Here is a 21,156-nt window from a genome sequence, read left to right on the forward strand (position 1 = left end):
ATTAGAAAGTCAGGTAGAGTCCCAGTTTACCAGCAGATATCAAGATGCATTCCCAAGAGTGCTAGTTCTTGAATCAGCGGAAGGATTCAATTCACCCTTCGCCTCGACGATCCCGTCGAGCCCAGCGGCAGATAGGATGGCCCAGCGAATCGAACTGATACCCAAGTACCGTCCGTCGCCAATGTTTGTCTGCGAGCTACACGTCAAGAGTTCGCCAAGAGCACCGGGGCCTTCATTACGGCCGTCGGGTTGGAGAACAGGCCGTAGACGCTCAAGTGTGGCTCTTAGGTTCGTAAGTTTTTGGGCGGATGGAACACTGGTCGGTTTGGCTTGTTTCTTTAGGATCAGCTTGTCTACCTTTGACAAGATGACTTGGTGTGGGATCGCGTATTGTCGGAATAAATTGAGAATTGCGTCGTCTGTAGACTTGATTCCGTGCTCGCCGTCAATGAGGAGGAAGGCGCGTCGGAGTCTGTAGTGACCGGCCGCAAGAAATCAGCTCCCACACTAGATAATGTGATCCTGGACTGGAGAGTGTGTGGACTCACTGCTTCCTCCCCTGGAGGTACTTCATAATCTCAACGCCCCATTCTGGCCGACTAGCCTTTCCATACCCCGGCATATCAAGTAGCACAACCTTGGATTCTCCGCCCTTTGTCCCGCCTATCCCAAAGGCATTCATCTCTCGTGTTCTCCCGGGCTTCGAAGACGTCCAGCATATCTTCTTTCCCATAATCGCGTTGAGCAATGAGCTTTTTCCGACATTTGATCGACCTAGAAACGCAACCTCCGGTTCTATCGACGAGAGAGGGGTTGTTCGGAATTTGGAAGCCGACCATAGTTTTATTGGAGAGTGATGGGAGGGAGCGAATATCTTGTCTGCGTATTGTAATTGAGACTGGGTTGGAATTTTCGTGTCCCAGTAGTATGAGATATCGCCCGGAGTCAGGTCGCGGAGGGGAGGAATTTTAGGTTGCTCGCAGGCGGTGGTGGTGGATGTAATTGTTCTATGTGGTATCCGTGAAGATAGAGCTTGTCGGCAGGAGTAACAAACGAATGATGAGCTCCTCATCCTGATATGGCTGGTTTTACCGGAGCTCGAACGGCATGGTTTCTGGTGGTCGGGATGCGCCAGGAAAGGTGTCCCGGATAGGCATGTTTGGCGAGATAAGTAAGGCACAGCAACAGTCGGCAGCTGACCCGAGATCCCCGCGATAAGGCCCGCTCCCCTCGCTCGACTGTGTTCCGTTCCACCCCACCCCTTCCCCGTTCCTTTCCGGGGCATATGAATGCTCACTCTCTTCGCATATAGCTAGTATTTCGTCGTTATTATCCATCTTCCAGGGACCTCGAAAAACAGAGCCGTTGTCTCAAAATGATCAACGCAGTGCTCGTCTTCAACAACAATGGACAACCGCGTCTGACAAGGTTCTACACGCAGATCGTGAGCTTCCACCACCCATATCTCATCTAAGAATTGACCAAAGCTCATGAAACGCTCCAGGATACTCAAACCAAACAAATCCTCATTACTCAAATCTACGACCTCGTTTCCCAGCGTCCCCCCACCGCCTGCAACTTCCTTCCGCTACCTCCCCTCCTCGCTCGCGGCGCCAGCTCCAATGCCAACGGCCCCTCCGATGCTCCAGCCCAAATCACCTACCGCACTTATGCCACTCTCTCATTCATCATGATCTCAACATCTACAGAGTCCCCGCTTGCCCTCATCGATCTCATTCAGGTCTTCGTTGAAGCGCTTGACCGCATCTTCGAAAATGTGTGCGAGCTCGATCTTATCTTCGGTTTTGAGACTATGCATGCCGTACTCAGTGAGATGATTGTGGGCGGGGTTGTGGTTGAGACAAATATTGATAAGATTGTTGGTGGGGTGCAAAGCCAGGAGGGCAACTTGGGGAAGAGGAAGGCTATACAGGCGGCGAGCGCCGGGGTGGGTAGGGGTGGCCTATCTGGCCTCGCTGCCTGGCGTTGAATTCCCAGATCTGATACGTTCTTTTTGGTCTGTTAGGTTCGGCGAAGAAAGAGAACTGTGTCTCTGGCCATGCATATACGGTGTCTGGAGGTTGGATATGTTTGAATGGCGTTAGGGAATCATAGGCTCATGTTGCAGGATATACGTTGTAATTGACAATTTAACAAGAAGCAAAAACAATGCTTCTCGATAATCCCCCATTGGACAACCGACCTTTGTATCGCATACTCCCGGCCAAGTGCCCATCATCCCCAATCCAGAAGGGGGCTAGCCCTATATCACGTGTGCTGACTGGCTGGCGTGGGTCGGCTCGCTTGTTTTTCCGCACTAGCGCGGCCCACGAACAGGAAGCCACCTTTTGCTCTCCAAGCTCAAACCCTCGTTTTTCCCTTCTTCGTTCTCTCCGTCAATCCTGTCAACGAGCACACCGCGGATCACAGTCGACAACAATGGTAAGCATTTAACAACCCAATCTGGCTTTTCGTCAGTCGAATAGAGCTCTCGATCAACTTGGCGAAATGTACAAATTTTTCACTTCGTTTCGCAAAGCTTTTCGAAGCAATTTCCATTGATAGCACAATTCCTTTCGAGGATGCGAGCATCAGTGATGATTTGGCTGGAGTCGCAAATTTAGTCGAAAGACTAGGCTTGTGTTCTCTCTAGAGTTCAAGGAAGATGCAGCAATGGCGGACGGTTTGCTGATCTTCTTTTCTCAATGATAGCCTCCCAAGTCCGGAAAGAAGGCCGCTCCCCTCCCTTACCCCCAGGGTAAGGCTGGTTCGAGCAAGAAGGGTCCCAAGGTATGTTCTCTCATGGAACAAGTTTAAATTGGCAAGTGCTCGATGCTAATTGATGATCAGAACCCCCTCATCGAACGCCGCTCCCGAAACTTCGGTATTGGCCAGGACATCCAACCCAAGCGCAATCTCGGCCGCTTCGTCAAGTGGCCCGAGTATGTCCGTCTCCAGCGCCAGAAGAAGATCCTGAACCTCCGGCTCAAGGTTCCTCCTTCCATCGCTCAGTTCCAGAACACTCTGGACCGCAATACCGCTGCGCAGACCTTCAAGTTCCTCAACAAGTACCGCCCTGAAACCAAGGTTGAGAAGAAGGAGCGTCTCCACGCTGAGGCCACCGCCGTCGCGGAGGGCAAGAAGAAGGAAGACGTCAGCAAGAAGCCCTACAACGTCAAGTATGGCCTCAACCACGTTGTTGGTCTCGTTGAGAACAAGAAGGCTTCTCTTGTCCTCATCGCCCACGACGTTGACCCTATCGAGCTCGTTGTCTTCCTCCCCGCTCTCTGCCGTAAGATGGGTGTCCCTTACGCCGTCGTCAAGGGTAAGGCTCGTCTCGGGACCGTTGTCCACAAGAAGGTTAGTACTTTCACTCGGCATATCTCCACTGTTCCTATACTCATTATCATAGACTGCTGCCGTCCTCGCTATCACTGAGGTCCGCTCCGAGGACAAGTCTGAGTTCGCTAAGCTCCTCAGCGCCATCAAGGAAGGCTATGCCGACAAGTACGAGGAGTCCCGCCGCCACTGGGGTGGTGGTATTATGGGTGCCAAGGCCGTTGCCCGCCAGGAAAAGAAGCGCAAGGCCGCCGAGGCCGCCATCAAGGTCTAAGTGCCTCGCTTGGCTTTCTATTCTGAACGATAATGACGGATACCACGGCCTTGGGCTCTTCAAAATAAAAGTGGCATGTGAAAACAATAAAAACCGGGATCAATTAACTGGAGAAAGGTGTTATAAGGACTCGTTCGAACTTAATTGGCGGCCTTAGCTTAGCGATGGGTGGAACTTTCCAGACTTTGGCACCCTATCCCGAAAACAATCCCATTACATCTTTATGGTCCACGTTGTATTTCTCTTTAGTTGCGTCGCAGATACCCATGAATGCATTTCAAACCTCACCTGCTTCCCCCTTTGGAATACTTATGGACCCAGCATTCATGAGGCCTGCACGCTGTACCTCGGTAGATCTCGTGTTCCCGCTTCGCGGTCCGTTCGTTGACGGACTGTGTTCCCGTCAAACGGACTGATATTGACAGCGACCAGGGAAGGACAAGAAAAAAGGCTCGCATCAGCCTCATACGTCTGCGCAAGATAGTAGTTGTAGAGGTATACAAATACCGATACCAACGCCTTAGCAAGAGCTATCTATATACCACTAACGACCCTGGGAGTATCAACCGACACAGTGTATATGTAGCTAAGAAAACCTTCCTTCAAAACCCAACCATATGCAACCCAGATGAAGATAACAACAACCGCCTGGTTGGAACCGCCCAGCTTTTTGTGTAATCTCAAACGTAAGATATGGGACCCAAACTTCGCGCACGGAGAACCGGAAACAAAACCCGACCCATTAATACACCTAAGACAAAGGGAAGGGAAAAGAAAGAACAAAAGTAGGTAAAGAAAACCCTTTGGCTCTAAGCTTACAGGTCATTAAGGAAACTGGGAAAGGACGAAACCACAGCGCTAAGGAAGAAAAGGAAACGGGATAGCTAAAAAATTCAGGAGCAAGGTTCATTCAGTCATTAACGTTGCGTGGGTGGTCGTGTTAGTCCTTGCCTCGCCTGTGAGGAGAGTTAGTTGATTATATCCCCTGGAATGCTCGCAGAGTAAGGTTGGCGCCAGCGTACCTTCATCTGTTCGATTCGTGCCTTCAGTTGGCTTGTGACTTCAGCGGCTCTCTTCCAGTTCTCTGCTGGCTCCGCGTTTCTTCCAGATGGATCCTCGCCTGACGCACTGCCCGATCCAGGCATCGACGACCGGGTCGGGCTGACCATACCTGAGTAAGCAGTCCCAAATGTAGGACTAAATTTGCGCCGACTAAGGCCCGGGGACTCAAGGCCGTTCTCTTTTTCCTCGCTTGGGCTCGCGGACGCATAGCTCCGTGGCCGTGAACTTTCGAATCGGGAACCCATATGAAGACCACTTCGGGGTAATGGGGAATGGCCGTTGCTGCTAGGGTCTTGATATATGGAGGCCGGGTCAGGAATTGGCATCCCAAATTGGTCAGGAATACTAGTTGGCGAGTTTATGGCCCCTGAACGAAGGGCTCGGGATAGCTCACGCTTGAGACGTTCAATCTCCCGCTGTTGTTTCTGAACATTCTGTTCAGCAGCTTCCGCGTCACTTCGTGCTCGAACCAGTTGTGTCTCTTTGGCTTTGATACTCAACACGTCCCTCGTATGATCCTCGATGAGCTGTGCATTTTGATTCTGAAGCTCGGTTACTTGAGAATTTAGTTTCGTCCTCTCAGACTTTAGGTCTTCAACCATGCGGGCAAAACGTTCTTTTTCAACTCGGAGCTCCTCAAGTTCAGCCCGTTCGATAGCGGTAAGTCCGCTCACAGCAGGGGCTGCTGGTGCCGGCGCAGGTTCACTTGGGGCAGATGGCTTGGCAATCGGACGTCCCGCGAGTCCTCTCCCAAGACCAAACTTTGAAACAGGAGGTTGTTGCGGTTGCTGCGGTTGTTCCTCAGATGGAGGTGAAATGACTCGTCTCTGGGGCGATGCTAAGCCGCCTGGGCCACCAAGCTTTTTCTTGAGCGCTCCACCCGGAGTTGGAAGGCCACCACCAGGTTTCGGTAATCCACCCAGCTTTGAAGGAATCGCCCTTGTCACAGGCTTTGATGGAGAGGGTGCAGGTGCTGGCTCTTCGGTGGGAGGCGCTGAAGCTGCAGCGGCTGGCTTTTTCAGTCCCAATGGCTTCTTAGTCCCAACAACCTTTTTCGGCGCGGTTGCCGCCTTCGGCGGGCCAACAATGGGTTTGGGCCTATCTTTTGCTTTGACCTCTGCAGTTTCAAAGTACTCCCTGATCTTGGTCTTTCGGATGTCATCGAGCCCATCAAGGAAAGGAGTCATCGCACGCTCACCCATGATCTTCATCAACGTACCGAGGATTTCCGCACCCCCTGCACGGTTAACCTCGACTGAGTCAGTAAGAAGTTTGGTTGCAGCGTCGGCTATGGACTTGACTTCCGGTTTCGACGGAACGTCTCTGGTGGTTCGGAGACAGCGGATCAAGAACTTAACCGTTTCCTGCTTTACCTGGGGGTTTTTGTGCTTGACAAACTCCAGAACCTCCTCCAGGCAGTCGGCCAAGCTAGTCGCAAGAAAAACCGCATCCAAAGCTTGACCCAAAGCATCAGCAACGGTTTGCTTCTTCTCCTTCAACCGCTCCATAATCGGGGACATGACAATAGGCCGATACTTGACAAACCCGTTCCTGATACCCTTGGCCAGCAGGTCGATACAGTTAGCCGCAACGGTGACCACGGCAACATTTGCATCTTTCATACACTTAGCCAAGCCGCGAACAATTTCATCGAACGGCCCCTCCTTGATCTTAGGGACATTGACAGCGGAATACAGAGCGTCAAGTGCCTCCTTTCTCTCTTTCCATTTTGATGACGCCAGCTGTTCAGAGAAGTCCTTCGGGATTTTGGGAAATACGTCAACGGCCTCTGCGAGATCAAAGGTATCAACCGCGCCAGCGTCGTCTTCCTCTGCGTACTCCTCCTCTCCCGCATCAGCCCCGCCGCCTTCCGCGGCAGCACCAGCGTCAGCCTCAGCTTGCTGAGCTATAGTCAGCCTCTCTTGCTTGGGAGGTGGCTCTTGTTTCACAGCCTCAAACAGCTTGTCCAGGTCTTGTTGCTGGACGGGTTTCAAATCGCCCCAGAAAACCGGCTTCATCGCTTCCTTCAGCCATCGATACAACTCCACGGTGAGATTTTGCGCCTCAGCACGAACATTTTTATCGGCGTGCCCAAAGACCTTCGGTAAAGCTTTTAGTACTGGTTTGGGATCAACAATTTTGCACCCAAAATTATGGAAAATGGCGGTCAACCCAACCAGCGTAGCTGCGATAACCTTTGGTACTTTGTGTGACAGCACGGGGAGTATCTCTTCAATCACCGGATCGGGTTTCTCTAGTTCCACACATAAGAGCAACGCCTCGATGGCACTCGCTTTCGCTGCAGGTCTTGTCGATGGCAGGCCTTTCTCGGCGATGCCGGCGACCGTCGCTCCGCGGGATCTTCATTCAACATTAGCCGAATTCCACTTTAAAATTCTATCATCACATAGGAGCCAAAATAGGCAAAAGTACCTTGCGCAAGCAGCAGGACCACCGAATTTCAAAAACGCGCAGTACGACGCCAACCCATCTTGTTGTGCGGCAACGTTGGAGTCTGTAACTGCACCCTTCCATAGACCGGGGTCTTGGAGGAATGGTGTGAAAACTGGGTCGGACTCATCGCCTGTCTTTTCGAATTGTTGTTTGGCGTCCTCGTACCCGCCTTTTCGGACTTTCCAGTTCTAAGATTTGTGAAGACATATCAGTATCTAGAGCTCACCGGTAAGATATGGGCGAAGAGACGGTAGCAAACCTTGTGAGCGAAACGGTCAGGCCATGGCAAAGAGGAGAAGTCCTCTTCTCCGTCAGCCATGATGATGGGTTATGATTTACTGTGGGAGTCGTGGACAGTTAGCAACCAGCAACGTCAGTGGTTGAGAGACGCGAAAGACGGAGGTTGAAGACGAAGTGTGGTAGGTGATTGGGCTCGGAAGAAGACTCTGAGGACAAAGGCTCTATTCTGCGAGAGACAGAAAAAGACTCTTTATGGGGTCAACGAACATCGGGCTTGCGGGCGGTTGCAGATCTTCGTGCACACGGACAGGGAGTCAGGAAAACGCTGGGTGCCCACACAACAGCATCCAACCAGTGGGGATACGGAAAGGATGCGTCTTGGCCGAGTAGAAGAATAATATCTGGCAGATTAAGAGAGTTTGGAAGATGGATTCATCAAGCGACTGGATGGTTGGACGGGGCGTAAGGGGGAGGGCGGGGAGACGGAGAAAGACCAGCGATGTGGTGCCTGAGTAAACACAGCTGCTGCTGGGGTGACTTCACCTCGCGACCCAAAAAGTTGGGTCTTGGCAGACACTCCCACTTTCTTCACAGTGTCCATGAGCGCAAACCCTCGGTTCTTCATGTTCTTCTTCCTGACTCTTTGATAAAGGAAGCATCAGAATAATATGTGCGACCCTCAGAACCGTATACTTTTCTTGGGGTTGTGTTGACCTTGTGGAACGTCAAATATCTGTCTGCCTTTCCATGGTATATAAACCAACCGTCACAGCAATCTGGCAATAGAAGGGCGAGGTTTTCTAGTCTTCTTCCCACAGTACAGAAGACAAACAATCGAAACGCCATTACATTGATTTCTAAATCGATGTACGTATGGTAAACATAGAAGATAATAGAACAATATAATACAACTTGTTAGGAATTCTAACTAGCCTCGCTTTTCGGTGCTAGGATTTGCGCTGCGGCTCTCTTCAGTGGCGGGCTCTTCGGCAGCAGTCGCTTCACCGAGAAGATCTTCGGCGGTAAACCCTTTGTTGATGAGTTCTTGGGCGACAAGGTCTTCGGCGCTGGGCGCTTTCGTGCTGCGCGATGGCCGCCGCTGACGGGTAGTCCTCTCCAGAACCAGTCTCCGAATACGCCCAACATGCTCCTGCCCGCGCCCATCTCCTGATAGTGTAGCGCCGCTCTCCCCCCTCCTCTGTTCCCTCCGTGCCACTTTCGCCGCTCGCTTTTCAGCGCGAAGCGCATCCCTCTCCTCGCGAAGCATGACAGGCGGTCTATCCTCGATCGCCTCACCAAATGGTGCGATGATACGCTCCACGACGTGGTGCACCCAGCGACTCTTCGGGTATCCGGATGAGAATTCGATTACATCTCCCTCGCGCAGGGAATTTCGCGGGTCCGACACGAGGTATGTCGTTACCTTGGGGTAACTCTTGTGCAAATAACTGTCCCAAATTGTGTGGCGGTGTTCGACGCGGACGGTGCGATCCATGCGGCCGACAGAGACGACGGTGCCGGTTTTAAGGGTATAAGGATACTTGCGGAGAGAGGGGGGAACGGCGGAGGGGGCGGTGTTCACTTGCTGCGTGTTTTGCTGCTGTGGGGCCCTGGCCGAAGAGTAGGTGATGAGTCGGCGCAATATGAAACTTGATTTGCCGCATTGTAAAGTGTTATGTGTTTGTGTGAACAGGACGGATGCGGATTGTATGGTGGAGGATCGCAAAGGCCGCAACGCCCGCAGAAGATGGCTCTGTGACATCTCCTCTTCGTGACCACGCCTTGATTAATTGCTAGCCTCTTGGCCAGGAGAATCTCGAGTTCTTTCGCCCTGGGAGCCTGGACCTGGCTCCTTCAATCGAGTTGAGGAACTTGAGTTTTCACGAGCACAAAAAGAGTTGGGATAAAAATGGCGAGAAGAGGGCGATGGCCAATCGCTTGTCCAGGGAGAAAGAACCGAGGTCGACAACTGCAAGGAAGGGGACAAGTCAATAACGCAATTGCCGTGTCCTGTCTCTGAGCAAATTCGTCCGTTCACCTGGGCATCCTGGAGATCTGGGAATTTTCCTTGGCGAGGTTTGCATTGTTTGCACCTTTCCCAATCGGGACCCTTCTCTGGCTCGTCCTTTCCTGAGATATTCGAGCCTACGGCTTGATGTATTTTTTGGAGTAGAGTTGTCCCAGGATACGCAACATCCGGTCACGAGCAGATATATGATAGCCTGACTTCAAACCTATCTGCTGAAGAGAGATTTGGCAGAGCTTGCATTTGGATCGTCCACTCATGATCTGCTGGAGGGAGCGGCCATCAGTTTCAGATGTAATCACGGCTTAACTGTCATCCTTATAACTACAGTTCCGGAGACTGTCATCTGATCAATGATCTAGGTGGTCTGCGCGAAACTCGAGTCTGGGGTCTACGAGCGTGAAACCACGCGAGGCTGATAGAATCTAGGCACTTTTCTTGGATTATCAATGTGTTCCGAGATAATATGCACATAACATCTTGCTAGAAAATGACCGTCTCTACTGGACTCTCGAACTTGTATTTGTAACGTATTGTCAATTTTAACTAAAAGGTATAAGGATCTATTATGCTGGCAGACTATGCCCATTGTAGGGCTAGTGATTGCATGAATCCTGGCTTCCTTGACTCCTGGCGTCTGTCTTTATACGCATTAACTATCATTGGTAAAAAGAAGCCTATACACCATTGTCTATGATGAAGTACACCCCAGGGTGTATAAACAGTTATTAAATACATAGGTTAGTAACACCTTTAACCTACCGCCTCTGGAAGCCGGGAGTCTACTTCATATGCATGACCCCAACACCTAAAGACAGAAAAAATTTTCGGAACAATCTAACCCCGAAACCTCGAAGCATCTTCCTCGCGGGAAGTGTAGTACTAGTGGATGGATATGAGTCCAAACGGATGAATGGGAGATGCTTTTGGGCTCCCTCTTTCGGTATTCGTATTACTGAGCTTGCTGTTTTCATTGTGATATGGATTCTTGTCCCGCTGGTTCTGAGCCGTTCAAGGGCGAAGGCTCCTTAGTGGGAATTTTCTCCGCTGCTTGTGCTGAGATTCGTTTCAGCTCGGTGACGAAGGACTGACCCCAAAAGGCACTAAAGGGCATTAACTATGTCTTCAAAATTGGAGATACCGGGAAGCGTACCTTGTGTACTTGTTGACATATTTGTCTAGCTTGGAGAAGTTCAGCGCCCTCTGCTCATCGCTCATCGTCACAGCTTCGTGGTAGGCTGCCGCGAGCTCCTCTGTATTCCAAGGATTAACGATGATACTGCCGTTGAGACTTTGTGCTGCGCCAGCAAATTCAGACAGAACCAGGGACCCATGTCGTTTCTCCTGAGTGGCGATATATTCATACGAGACGAGATTCATGCCATCGCGAGTGGAAGAGACGATGCAGGCGTCTGATACAGCATATAGGGCAATCAGCTCATCGAAGTTGACTGACTTGTGGAGGAAATGAATCGGCATGAATTCGACGGTACCTGCCTTCGGGTCAATAAAAAGTCACCGCTGATATGGTAGATTCACGCTCACCGAATTTCCCGTTGATTCGACCAACAAGTTCATTGACAACTGCTCTCAGATTCTGATATTCCTCCACGTCTTGCCGACTGGGAACAGCAACCTGCACCAGCACTACCTTCCCCACCCATTCCGGATGGTCACTAAGGAAGACCTCAAGCGCGTGAAGTTTTTGAGGAACTCCCTTGATATAGTCTAATCGATCAACTCCAACCATGAGTTTGACGCCTTGAAACTTTTGCTCTAGCATTGCAATTCGTTTTTGGACTTTTTCTTTTTTGAGTCCTTCCTTGAATTTCTCCGGATCGATCCCAATAGGGAAAGCGCCACAGGCGACTATCCTTCCCTGGAATTCTATCCCATTGGGTGTTGTTGGTAGCCCTCTTGAAAGCCATGTTAATCACTTCGGCTCTGCCTTATCTGCGTGGAAGACAAACTTACAGTAATCGCGAGCAAGCACTCAGGAAGTGTCTTGTGTAGTCATAAGTATGGAAGCCGATGAGGTCGCAGTGGAGGAGGCCGAGCAACAGTCCATTCCGCACGGGCAGGATTCGGTAAATTTCACTGCTGGGAAAAGGAGTGTGGAGGAAAAATCCAATTTTGACGTTTTTCTTCGTATCGCCGATTTCTTCTCGAAGCATCTCAGGAAGAAGCATCAAGTGGTAGTCGTGAACCCAGATCAAATCGCCATCCTGCACTTCCTTCGCAACGGCTTGGGCAAACAGGCGGTTCGCGTCCTTGTACGCCTCCCAAGCTGACTCGTCGAAGGTAATTTCTCCGGGGTGATAATGGAAAAGGGGCCATAGGATAGAGTCTATAAAGGGAGGTCTCGTCAGCACGGTAAGGCTTCGTTCTTTAATGACGGGAAAGACTAACTAGAAAATCCATTGTAGTGCCGATCTGCGAGTTCATCGTCAATGAATACCGGAACAGCGCCGTACTCGTCCTTCAATCGCTGTTTTACAATAGGGATTTCTTCTTCCGGAACTTCCAAACCGGGCCAGCCGTACCATTGGAACGTGGTAGTTTTCGATAAGCCGCTGAGACCGCTAACTAGGCCTCCGGAGGACATAGAGAAGTCATATTTGCCGTCCTCTGAGCGTTTTATAGTAATTGGTAACCTGTTGGAGACAAGAAGAAGTCTCGATTCGTTCTGCGCGGGGTTCTCGACGCTGGGCATTGTGAGGGGAAGGGAGAGGTAGGGTATAGTTGCGGGAGTTGAGGGAACAGCGAACGGTCGATTGTAAGGTCGGGTGACAAGAAGGCTGGCGAGAGATCCAATATGAACTCGCGGCGTAAAACCGACCTGAATTGGACATCAGCGTTTTCGATCTGGGAAAAAAGAGGCTGCGAGAAGAAGCTTTCCAAAAGCACGACCGGGAAAACGAGAAACAGACAGTAGCGAAGAGATTAGGTAGAAATCGGCATAGGTAAATCAATCAAATGGCAGAGAGGAAGGTTCACGCTCCTCAATGGCGCATTCTCTCCTCACCTTTTCTTTCCGGCTTGTATGCGGGGGGAGCTGTCGGCGGATATCTGAAGGGAAGGAGGGGCGGACGTATGGAGGGGGATTGACAGAGCTTGAGGCTAGACAGAAAGCAATGTATTACGGGCTCTTCACTAACGAACTCATTGAAAGGTAAATATATGAAGATGGGCGGAATAAGCTGTGGTTTTTCTTTTGTAGTGAAAATGGAGCACATCCAAGGAGCATGGTCCCAGTGATGACGATAGCAGTTCCGGGTCGGCAGAAAATTGGTCCATATGAAGTCAGAGAATTGAACACTCGGCAGCTCAACCAGCCAGTCAGACGCACAGCAGCCGTCCTTTCCACGGAACTTCACCACTGGCAGCCTTCTGCCAGCTCTGGAGCCTTCTATTTATTTTCGGGCTTGTTAGTTTTGGGCAATTACTGTCCACCCTGGAAATTTCTCGGTCCTTCCTGATTGAAAGTGCGACATTCTCTGGTCAGCCAGGGTTCTTCCTATTACTTGGTAGCTGCCACTACATGGTACCCAACAAGGCATGCTGCATCATAAGGTCGACTTCCCGGTATTAAGGGTCCATCGACCCGAGTCCGCATCGTGGGTCACCCTCCCCTCACCCTCCAGCTTGTTCAGCACCTGTATCACACCGTTCGCGGCGGGGAGGTGGAGGTTTTCTGGAACATTTTGGTAAATAACCTTCACGATCTCCAGTGGCGCCCAAGCCAGCTTTCGTTCTGGCGAGCGTTCGTTATCCCCAACGTCCAGTTTCCCGTAGCGAAGGACCCGGATGATTTCATCTTCCCGCTGCTGTCGGTGTCGGATATATTCCCCTATCTTAGCCGTGGCGTTCTCAATCACCGCTCCGTGTCCAGGATATCCTCGACCTGAAACACGATCCTTCATTCGATGTAAGCTGCCAAGGTAGGCCGTGAGATCCTCGAACACTGCCGTCCCATGGCCCAAGACATCTGTGAACGGTGGAGGTTAGCGGTTTGAAGCGAGAAAGAAGTCAATACCGGGCCATTCCACTCACTGTCGCCCGTAAATATAGCATCTTCTTCCTCGAGCACAAGCATCATATGATCGACTGTGTGACCTGGAGTATGGCAAGCCCTCAACGTTGCTCCGTCGACCTTGAAAATCTGACCATCCTCAATACTTTTCTGCCCCTCCTCTGGTTCATGCTTGTAAATCGCCGCTTCTGGGAACAGCTTTAACAGGTCTGAAATGCCGCCAACATGGTCATGATGCCAGTGCGTTATAAGAGCTTGATGTATCGTGGCATTCTCATCCGAGAGCACCTTTTTGAGATGGGTTGCCCATGATTGTTTGCCTTCACCGGTGTCGATGAGGATGCGTCGCGGCCCTTGACCGACAAGATACGTGTTCGTGCCTGAAATCCTACATTAGATTGCTTTATTCTTCATATCAGCGAAGGTGAATGACGCAGACCTTGTAGGGTGAACTGTCCCCAAATGCGGTCCAAGTCAGCTTCTATGGCTCCGACTCCCCGTTCATTGAAGATCAACCAACCTTCCCTGGATTTCCACCAAGTATTCGGACAACCGAAGCGCTCAATCTTTCCACCTCCGGTAAGGGAACTAATTGAGCCATTATCTAGCAGTCGATGAATCCCCAGAAGCCTGTGAGACAAGAATTAGCGCATGATCTTAACAACTGCGCGAAGCGAAATGCGCGGCCCTTGGTCTTCCAAACTTGTACCAAGTAGTAAGTTAGGAGGACCAGGTACACCCAACTGTCAACGTACCGTTTGCCCGAATATCGTGGGAGGGGTAGATAACGACCGCCGATCCAAGTGACCCGAACTCGGCGATGGAAAAAGCGAGTACAAGTTCCCTAGTTGCGAGAACGCTGCGGCCTGCCCCCTTAATTATACCCGGCGATTACTTGGGTTTCGCCGCGATATGCTCAACCACCGAGGCGGGGCAGGGGCGGAATGGAGCAGGCCTCGGCCAGTCGGCACAGCACGCGATCTTATGTCATCGCCCGCTGGCAGCTCGCAAATTGATAGAAAATGGGCGGACCTGGTCTTGTATTGCGGGTTGCTCATCGCATACTCCGGGATGCTCTGGAGAGATACTTTGTACATTGGATGGTTGTAACGGCGAAGAAGCTACGAGGAACGGAATGGCTGAACAGAAGGAAATAGTATATGGTATGCGTCCAATCCCTAACATACAATGGATCGTGTAACAAAAAACAAGTGATATATCGATGTGGTTCACCCAAGGGGTGCCAATACAACCCACGAACAGAAAGCGATTGAAAAACATTTTCAGAACCTCACTCCGTATATCAATCATAGAAATACCCTTGCCAGCCATGAAGCTGCTTCCACCTTCTCTATGCTGGCTGATCCAAGCATGAGAAATATAATTTACAAGATGCTTTTAATTGCCAGACTTGCGGGCCATGGTGTTGAGGGCGGAGCCGTCCTTGAACCACTCAATCTGGGACTCGTTGAAGGTGTGATTGAGTTTCACCTCGAAGGAGGCACCATCCTTGGGGTGAACACGGAGGGTCACGAGCTTGTCAACAGCAAGTTCGGTGGCAAGGAGGTCAACAGTGGCATCGGGGGGGATGCGGTCGTAGTCGGCGGGGTCAGCGAAGGTCAAGGGTAGCATACCCTGCTTCTTGAGGTTGGTTTCGTGCTAGAAGAATTAGCCAAGAAAGTTCAGTATATCTAAAGCAAGTGAGAAAACATACAATACGGGCAAAGCTGCGGGTGATGATGGCGAGACCGCCGAGGTGACGAGGCTCGAGAGCAGCGTGCTCACGAGAGCTACCCTCACCATAGTTCCAGTCACCGATAACAACCCACTTGATACCACGGGCCTTGTAGTCACGGGCAGTGGCAGGGACAGCATCATACTCGCCGGTGAAGGTGTTCCTGATCTTGTTGGCTTCACCGTTTTCGGCGTTGATAGCACCGATCAGCATGTTGTTGGAGATGTTGTCAAGATGTCCACGGTACTTAAGCCATGGACCAGCCATGGAGATGTGGTCGGTTGTAGTCTTGCCCTGGCATTTGATCAGGATGGGGATTCCCGTGGCATCCTTGCCATCCCATGCCTCAAATCCAGCAAGGAGCTGCAGGCGATCGCTGGTGGGGGCGACAGCAACACTGACGGAGCTGCGATCAGCAGGCGGAGCCTGGTAGGTGTCGCGGCCAGGGTCGTAACCCCGGGAGGGAAGACCGTCACCAGTTGGGGGTTTGAGTTTAAATTCCTTGCCGTCCTTGTCCTTGAGAGTGTCAGTGATGGGGTTGAAGTTGAGGGTACCAGCGATGCTCAGGGCAACGACAAGGTCGGGAGACGTGACGAAGGCATGTGTGGCAGGGTTAGCATCGTTACGGCCGGTGAAGTTACGGTTGTAGGAAGAGACGATCGAGTTGGGAGTGCCCTTCTGCACGTCCTTACGGTCCCATTGACCAATGCAAGGACCACAGGCGTTGGCGAGAATCACACCGCCAAATTCCTCAAGAGTCTTTAGCTGGCCGTCCCGCTCGATTGTGGCACGGATCTGCTCGGAACCAGGGGTGACAGTAAAGATGGACTTGGACTTCAGGCCGTGGTCAAGAGCGTCCTGGGCGATCGAGGCAGCCCGGGACATATCCTCGTAGGACGAGTTGGTACAGGAGCCGATCAGACCGACCTTCAGCTCCTCGGGCCATCCGTTAGCCTTGACAGCTTCCTTGAACTTGGAGATGGGGGTAGCCAAGTCGGGGGTGAAGGGACCGTTGATATGGGGTTCCAGTTCGGACAGGTTGATCTCAATAAGCTGGTCGTACTCAGCGCCCTCATCTTCACGGAGGTCCTTCGCGTACGATCTGGCGAAATCCCCGATGGGCTGACGCTTGGTGACCTTCAGGTAGTCGTACATGCGATCGTTGAAGGGGAACAGAGAGGTGGTAGCACCGATTTCAGCACCCATGTTACAGATGGTAGCCATACCGGTGCAAGAAAGCGAGTTCACACCAGGTCCGTGATACTCAATAATAGCACCAGTACCTCCCTTCACAGTGAGAAGACCAGCAACCTTGAGAATGATATCTGAGGTGATAATCAGTACAGCCAATTCCAAATGTAGGCAATTAGACCGCGTGACTTACCCTTGGGAGCAGTCCATCCAGACATTTCACCAGTGAGCTTGACACCAATGACCTTGGGGGCCTTCAACTCCCAGGGGAGACCGGCCATGACATCAACGGCATCCGCACCACCGACACCAATGGCGGCAATAGCGAGACCACCAGCATTAGGGGTGTGGGAATCGGTACCAATCATGAGGCCACCGGGGAAAGCGTAGTTTTCCAGAATAATCTGGTGAATAATACCAGAGCCTGGTTTCCAGAATCCAATGTTGTACTTAGCGGTTGAGGAGGCAAGAAAGTCGTATACCTCCTTGTTGATCTCATTGGCCCGCGCAAGATCCTTCTCACCACCAACTTGGGCCTCGATCAAGTGGTCGCAGTGGACAGTTGTGGGGGTCGCGACGGACGGCATTCCAGCCGACATGAACTGCAGGATAGCCATCTGAGCGGTGGCATCCTGGCAGGCGACACGGTCGGGACGCAGTTTCAGGTAGGACTTGCCGCGCTCAATATCCTGGTTATGTGGGTCGTCAAGATGAGAATACAAGATCTTCTCGGCGTATGTGAGAGGACGGGTCAGGCGACGGCGAACAACATCCAAGTTCTCGGACATCTTCCTGAAGAGTTGGAAGTCAACATGTTAGTAAACGATTCCGGGGGGGAGCTCTCGCGGCGCTCCGAAATGGACAGTTGAAAAAGAGAAAAAAAAAAAAAAAAAAAAAAAAAGAGAACAGGCGGTGTTTCATACTTGTAGTTGATGTAGTTGCCCTATGGATCACCGGTCAGTGGAACATGTCCGGATCTGCGAACTCATCCGAGGAAACAGAGGAGAGCCATGGGCCTGGGAATAACAAGCTCACCTTCTCGTGATTGCACATCTCAACCTTCTTGTCGAGAGGGTCAACAACGGTAGCCATGCCCCTGGTCCCGAAGAGCTGCGTAGAATGTTAGTGATGCCACTATTTGTCTGAATCTCCCGAAGTATTCAAGTCGGACAGCGCCAAGGTGTTCTTACAAGACGGGACTTGGGGGCCTGCAACAAAACCATATTAGCTGCGAATCCGCTTGGAAACAGCGCGAATCGATGTCCAGTGCGCGCGAACAACCACCTTCTATCGAGTCGCCGAGCCTTGGGGTCACTTACCAGTGCACCCAAGCGCGCAAGTCTTGTGGTGATCATGATGGCAGCTCTCTATGCAAGTTGGCTAGGCCACAACACACTGGAGAGCAAATCCAAGCAGCAGCAAGAGCCAACTTCAACCTGGGGAAGGAGCAAAAATAGAGTGGAGAGTGAAGGGGAAAATGGAAGAAGTTTGAACAAAAGGGAAAAGTGTCTGTTAAAAGGAAGCTTGGGTTTTCGAGTGCGAGAATTCTTGTTTGACCACTGCGACCCTCTTCTTCCTCTGAACCGTAACCGCTGCTTACAATACTAGTACAGCCGTCCGTACGCTTTCGGGACGGGCCCCAAACCAAAGTATGCAATCGGAGACATGGAACAGCTCAGGAAAGCTTCTTCCGCAGTACCGAGCCATTGAAAAGAGTGCTTAACAATACTCCAGCTGACTTGAGATCCCAAAGTGTTGAAATCATATCTATGTTCAAGTAATGAGAGCTTCTTGAGGTTAAATCGAGCTCAATATGCTTCTTTCAACAAATGCAAGCATTTCGCCCATGGCAACAACGCGGTTCGTAATTACGGAACCGGTAATTTTAACATGTGAAACCGGTATTTATTATGGCCAATGACATTGCACTGATTACACTCTGTTTCTTGAAAGAAGACTGACATCATAAGTAACCCCAGCTGCTCAGGTCCTCGACTCTCGAGAGGAAGCTGTATCAAGGAAGCTGAAACTCAAGTCTACGGCCTCCAGAAATTATTAGCGAGACGCATACTACCCTCGAAAAACTACGCAGAAGCTTGAGAAATGGTTACTATGTTTCACCCGCAACTGGTCGGCGAAGATTCGGAGGAAGGTGCCGAGAAGAGTGGACTTGTCATAAAATACCGGCGCCAGTGATCGCAGGGTGCGGGATGGCCAGAGGGACATTCAAAGCGAGAGCCTGCCCGCTGAGCCGAGGCCTACAGAAAAGGGCGTCTCCCGCGGCGCATCGCCAAGACCGGGTCGACTTGGACCAATCACAGCCATTGAGTTTTTCTCTCAGAGCCGTTTCTCCCACATTGGGCAAGGACTTGAGATTCTTGACCCGCTTTCACGCCAGTGAGCCCCCAGCTTCATTCCGTTTTTCGGTGGTCGAGCACATCCTCCTCAGCGAAGACACTCCCCGCGAGTTCGACTTCGGTCGTTGTTTGGTCAAAATGGGAGCTGTGAGGAGGACGAAGACCAAGCGCAAGACCAGGTAAGAATTTTTCTGTGGTTTTGAAGACGCTGGCAGACCATGGCCGCTTGAAACCCAGAACGTCGCAGTTCTGACAAAATTATTTTCTAGGGATTATGACCAGGTTCGCGCCGATGTCGAAAACTCGAAGCATCTTTCGCAATACAAGGCGACTAAGGATCCAGAAGACCTCCCCGGCTTAGGGAAGCATTATTGTGTCGAATGCGCCAAATGGTTTGAAAGTGAATACAACTTGGTGGCGCATCGCAGAGGCAAAAACCATAAGAGAAGGTTGGTTGATGTCCCCGGCAAATCTCAATTGCGCGACTCTACCAGCGCCCCGGATAACTTCAGGCTAACGCGAGTCTTCTCAACATTAGGCTTCGACTGCTACGTGAAGAACCGCATACCCAGAAGATCGCCGAAGCTGCAGTGGGCTTGGGTACAGATAATGGCGTACGATCGCAAGAAGCCGACGACATGGCTATGGATGGCTAATTCGTTCCACCTGGGTTGAGTTGGTCCGGCCAGTTGTGACACACTGAACGGGCAGCATGGGGAGCATTTTTGTGCTGCGAATTCGCCAGCGAACTTGAGCAGTCGACACGCGTTCTACCTACGTGTTGGAGTGCTCTCCTTAGGAAGCATCGCGATGGCCACCACATGGAGGGCAGTTTGCGGCTCCAAAATTCCTCTAAAAAAAATATCGACCTCAGCCAATCACAGGACCGCCAATCTCGCGCAGCACGTGAAGGTATAAGTGCCGAAAATCGCCTGTTCAAGCGGCGGCCGCCGAGTGCTTGGGGGCTGCGCCGCTTATCGGATCATGTACCAACTGTACAAGCTCCACTTTGCCCTCCTGGCTTTTTTTTTTCAGTGTGAAATGAAACTCATTTGCAAATAACGGCCGCGCGCAGAGGATTATTTTCCTCCATAGATTTTGCTTACTTTAGGAGCTGTGGCAACCTTCACCGGTGGAAATCATAGGGACTACCTTCAATTGATCCAGTTACCGTGGTTACTCATTCTCCTCAAACCATCCATTCCCTCTCCGTTTGTCACCGACGGAAGTTGCTGTCGTCCAGGACCAACAACCGAATCCTCGGCCACCAACTCGCCGAGTCGAAAAGATAAGATTTTGTAGTCCACATGAAGGTATCCAGCTTGAAGCGTAAGGGCTAATGGTCATTCCCCAAGCCGGCACCCCAACAGCTGTCGTAGACGAGGGTGCTCGTATCGAATCATTACACCCCGAGCTCCCATTTAAGACAGTACTGCATAAAGAGGCGGAGGTTACATTTACACTTCTAGAAAGTGTGCCGAATATGCTGTTGTTGCTGCATGCTATTGGAAGTGTCCTTCCAGGGACGGACTGACGAGTTATATATAAGCAACCTCGCCTCGGGCGCGGTCAAGATCTTATTAATCTCTATAACCTTTTTTCTAACCTAGGATTTCTGAGTAATTTATGTCTTTACATAACTATGCCCGATTGCGAAATTTGCTGTAAGAGGGAAATGGTGAAATGATGATGCACAGATTGTGCAGAACTTGCTCGGCTATCTTATGAGACGTCTTTCAGCGGCCGATCCAAGGGGGGACCTTGAAAGTATCTCATAAGCCATTCGTAGGTCGCCCACTGAATTTGTGTGTTAGGCTATCATTTCTGTGCAAAACAGGGGGCAGAACATACTTGAGCAGCATTTACGACGAAGGCCCTCAAACTGCATACTCCTAGGCCACGGTAAAAGGGCGTTAGGCCTTCCTTGTGATAGATTTCTCGAGCTAGCGTTACAGAATTCAGATGTCGTCTGCTAGCTTGAGATTGTAGTAATGGACGTGCTTCGGCGTAAGCTTCAATTGTATTCGCCTGCATGCGTGTCTTGACCATGTCTAAAGGGAAAACCGAAGCCCATGTGACGATACCGGCGATTCCTCCGCAGAGGAGGACTTTTAGTGCAAGGATGTTCGCGCTTTCATCCTCACGAGAAGACATCCATCTTTTGCAGTATTCGTAGGACCAGAAACTGCGGTAACTTGAGTAAGGAAAATGCCTGGAGACAAGGACTTGACGGGGATGGTATGCATACTAGAATCCGTATCCTATGGAGTCTCTAGCGCAAGTAATCCCACCGGCGAAATATAGCCCTCTCCAACCGCGGGTCCGAATAATATCCTTCGCGACGGTCCAAGACGAGACTCCCGGCCGAGCGTCAAGCTGTGCTCGGCATTTGATGAATTCTGTAGGTGATGATACAGTCCAGCTAGCAATCCCGCCCAAGGCGCC

At 51.1% G+C, this 21,156-nt stretch overlaps 11 protein-coding genes across 11 annotated transcripts in view; 3 read left to right on the top strand and 8 right to left on the bottom strand.

The window, feature by feature from the left end:
- The window catches only part of BJX67DRAFT_323224 (translation initiation/elongation factor MRX8), a 1,579-nt gene extending 456 nt beyond the window's left edge, over positions 1-1,123 (bottom strand). The window contains exons 1-2 of the mRNA XM_071027366.1: positions 549-1,123; positions 1-472 (exon numbers count right to left, since the gene is read on the bottom strand). The exon at positions 1-472 is cut by the window's left edge and continues 456 nt beyond it. Coding sequence (XP_070888835.1) covers positions 40-472; positions 549-1,072 — 957 coding nt within the window. The 5' untranslated portion in view covers positions 1,073-1,123 and the 3' untranslated portion in view covers positions 1-39. The remainder of the gene's footprint in view (positions 473-548) is intronic.
- Positions 1,124-1,375: 252 nt separating this feature from the next.
- On the top strand, positions 1,376-4,331 carry BJX67DRAFT_391807 (60S ribosomal protein eL8; the record flags this gene model as incomplete). Its single annotated transcript, XM_071034854.1, has 5 exons — positions 1,376-1,444; positions 1,505-1,948; positions 2,713-2,790; positions 2,851-3,360; positions 3,413-4,331. 5 exons carry the CDS (start codon positions 1,376-1,378, stop codon positions 3,611-3,613), a joined length of 1,302 nt encoding a protein of 433 aa, XP_070888836.1. The 3' UTR covers positions 3,614-4,331.
- Positions 4,332-4,530: 199 nt separating this feature from the next.
- Positions 4,531-7,448, bottom strand: BJX67DRAFT_378907 (putative spindle pole body component; the record flags this gene model as incomplete). Its single annotated transcript, XM_071032437.1, has 4 exons — positions 4,531-4,569; positions 4,636-7,036; positions 7,109-7,317; positions 7,389-7,448. 4 exons carry the CDS (start codon positions 7,446-7,448, stop codon positions 4,531-4,533), a joined length of 2,709 nt encoding a protein of 902 aa, XP_070888837.1.
- Positions 7,449-7,922: 474 nt separating this feature from the next.
- Positions 7,923-9,453, bottom strand: BJX67DRAFT_347130 (uS17 family ribosomal protein). The gene has a single exon (XM_071028499.1). The coding sequence runs from the start codon at positions 9,129-9,131 to the stop codon at positions 8,298-8,300; it is 834 nt and encodes a 277-aa protein (XP_070888838.1). The 5' UTR covers positions 9,132-9,453; the 3' UTR covers positions 7,923-8,297.
- Positions 9,454-9,920: 467 nt separating this feature from the next.
- On the bottom strand, positions 9,921-12,236 carry BJX67DRAFT_347132 (glycosyl transferase). Its single transcript, XM_071028500.1, has 4 exons — positions 11,370-12,236; positions 10,941-11,311; positions 10,549-10,888; positions 9,921-10,498 (listed from the first exon to the last, which is right to left on the bottom strand). Exons 1-4 carry the CDS (start codon positions 11,582-11,584, stop codon positions 10,366-10,368), a joined length of 1,059 nt encoding a protein of 352 aa, XP_070888839.1. The 5' UTR covers positions 11,585-12,236; the 3' UTR covers positions 9,921-10,365.
- BJX67DRAFT_323866 (glycosyl transferase) lies at positions 11,664-12,252 on the bottom strand. Its single transcript, XM_071027373.1, has 2 exons — positions 11,805-12,252; positions 11,664-11,756 (listed from the first exon to the last, which is right to left on the bottom strand). The coding sequence occupies exons 1-2, from the start codon at positions 12,106-12,108 to the stop codon at positions 11,743-11,745; spliced, it is 318 nt and encodes a 105-aa protein (XP_070888840.1). The 5' UTR covers positions 12,109-12,252; the 3' UTR covers positions 11,664-11,742.
- A 544-nt stretch (positions 12,253-12,796) lies between these two features.
- BJX67DRAFT_323723 (putative metallo-beta-lactamase domain protein) lies at positions 12,797-14,247 on the bottom strand. The gene is made up of 5 exons (XM_071027372.1): positions 14,184-14,247; positions 13,949-14,058; positions 13,868-13,880; positions 13,449-13,808; positions 12,797-13,383 (listed from the first exon to the last, which is right to left on the bottom strand). The coding sequence occupies exons 2-5, from the start codon at positions 14,027-14,029 to the stop codon at positions 12,962-12,964; spliced, it is 876 nt and encodes a 291-aa protein (XP_070888841.1). The 5' UTR covers positions 14,030-14,058; positions 14,184-14,247; the 3' UTR covers positions 12,797-12,961.
- Positions 13,909-14,920, top strand: BJX67DRAFT_323898 (uncharacterized protein). Its single transcript, XM_071027374.1, has 2 exons — positions 13,909-14,591; positions 14,667-14,920. Exons 1-2 carry the CDS (start codon positions 14,249-14,251, stop codon positions 14,801-14,803), a joined length of 480 nt encoding a protein of 159 aa, XP_070888842.1. The 5' UTR covers positions 13,909-14,248; the 3' UTR covers positions 14,804-14,920.
- On the bottom strand, positions 14,728-17,883 carry acoA (aconitate hydratase ACO1). The gene is made up of 7 exons (XM_071027371.1): positions 17,674-17,883; positions 17,545-17,562; positions 17,390-17,464; positions 17,278-17,297; positions 16,548-17,146; positions 15,143-16,488; positions 14,728-15,087 (listed from the first exon to the last, which is right to left on the bottom strand). Exons 1-7 carry the CDS (start codon positions 17,707-17,709, stop codon positions 14,827-14,829), a joined length of 2,355 nt encoding a protein of 784 aa, XP_070888843.1. The 5' UTR covers positions 17,710-17,883; the 3' UTR covers positions 14,728-14,826.
- A 496-nt stretch (positions 17,884-18,379) lies between these two features.
- On the top strand, positions 18,380-19,450 carry BJX67DRAFT_323953 (putative C2H2 finger domain protein). Its single transcript, XM_071027376.1, has 3 exons — positions 18,380-18,890; positions 18,981-19,160; positions 19,250-19,450. Exons 1-3 carry the CDS (start codon positions 18,565-18,567, stop codon positions 19,365-19,367), a joined length of 624 nt encoding a protein of 207 aa, XP_070888844.1. The 5' UTR covers positions 18,380-18,564; the 3' UTR covers positions 19,368-19,450.
- A 1,013-nt stretch (positions 19,451-20,463) lies between these two features.
- Positions 20,464-21,101, bottom strand: BJX67DRAFT_323981 (putative mitochondrial carrier protein). Its single transcript, XM_071027377.1, has one exon. It carries the CDS (start codon positions 20,863-20,865, stop codon positions 20,530-20,532), a length of 336 nt encoding a protein of 111 aa, XP_070888845.1. The 5' UTR covers positions 20,866-21,101; the 3' UTR covers positions 20,464-20,529.
- Between the last annotated feature and the right edge of the window lie 55 nt (positions 21,102-21,156).

Source organism: Aspergillus lucknowensis (assembly GCF_044049455.1).
Source record: "Aspergillus lucknowensis strain CBS 449.75 chromosome Unknown BJX67scaffold_8, whole genome shotgun sequence".
Taxonomy (NCBI): Eukaryota; Fungi; Ascomycota; class Eurotiomycetes; order Eurotiales; family Aspergillaceae; genus Aspergillus; species Aspergillus lucknowensis.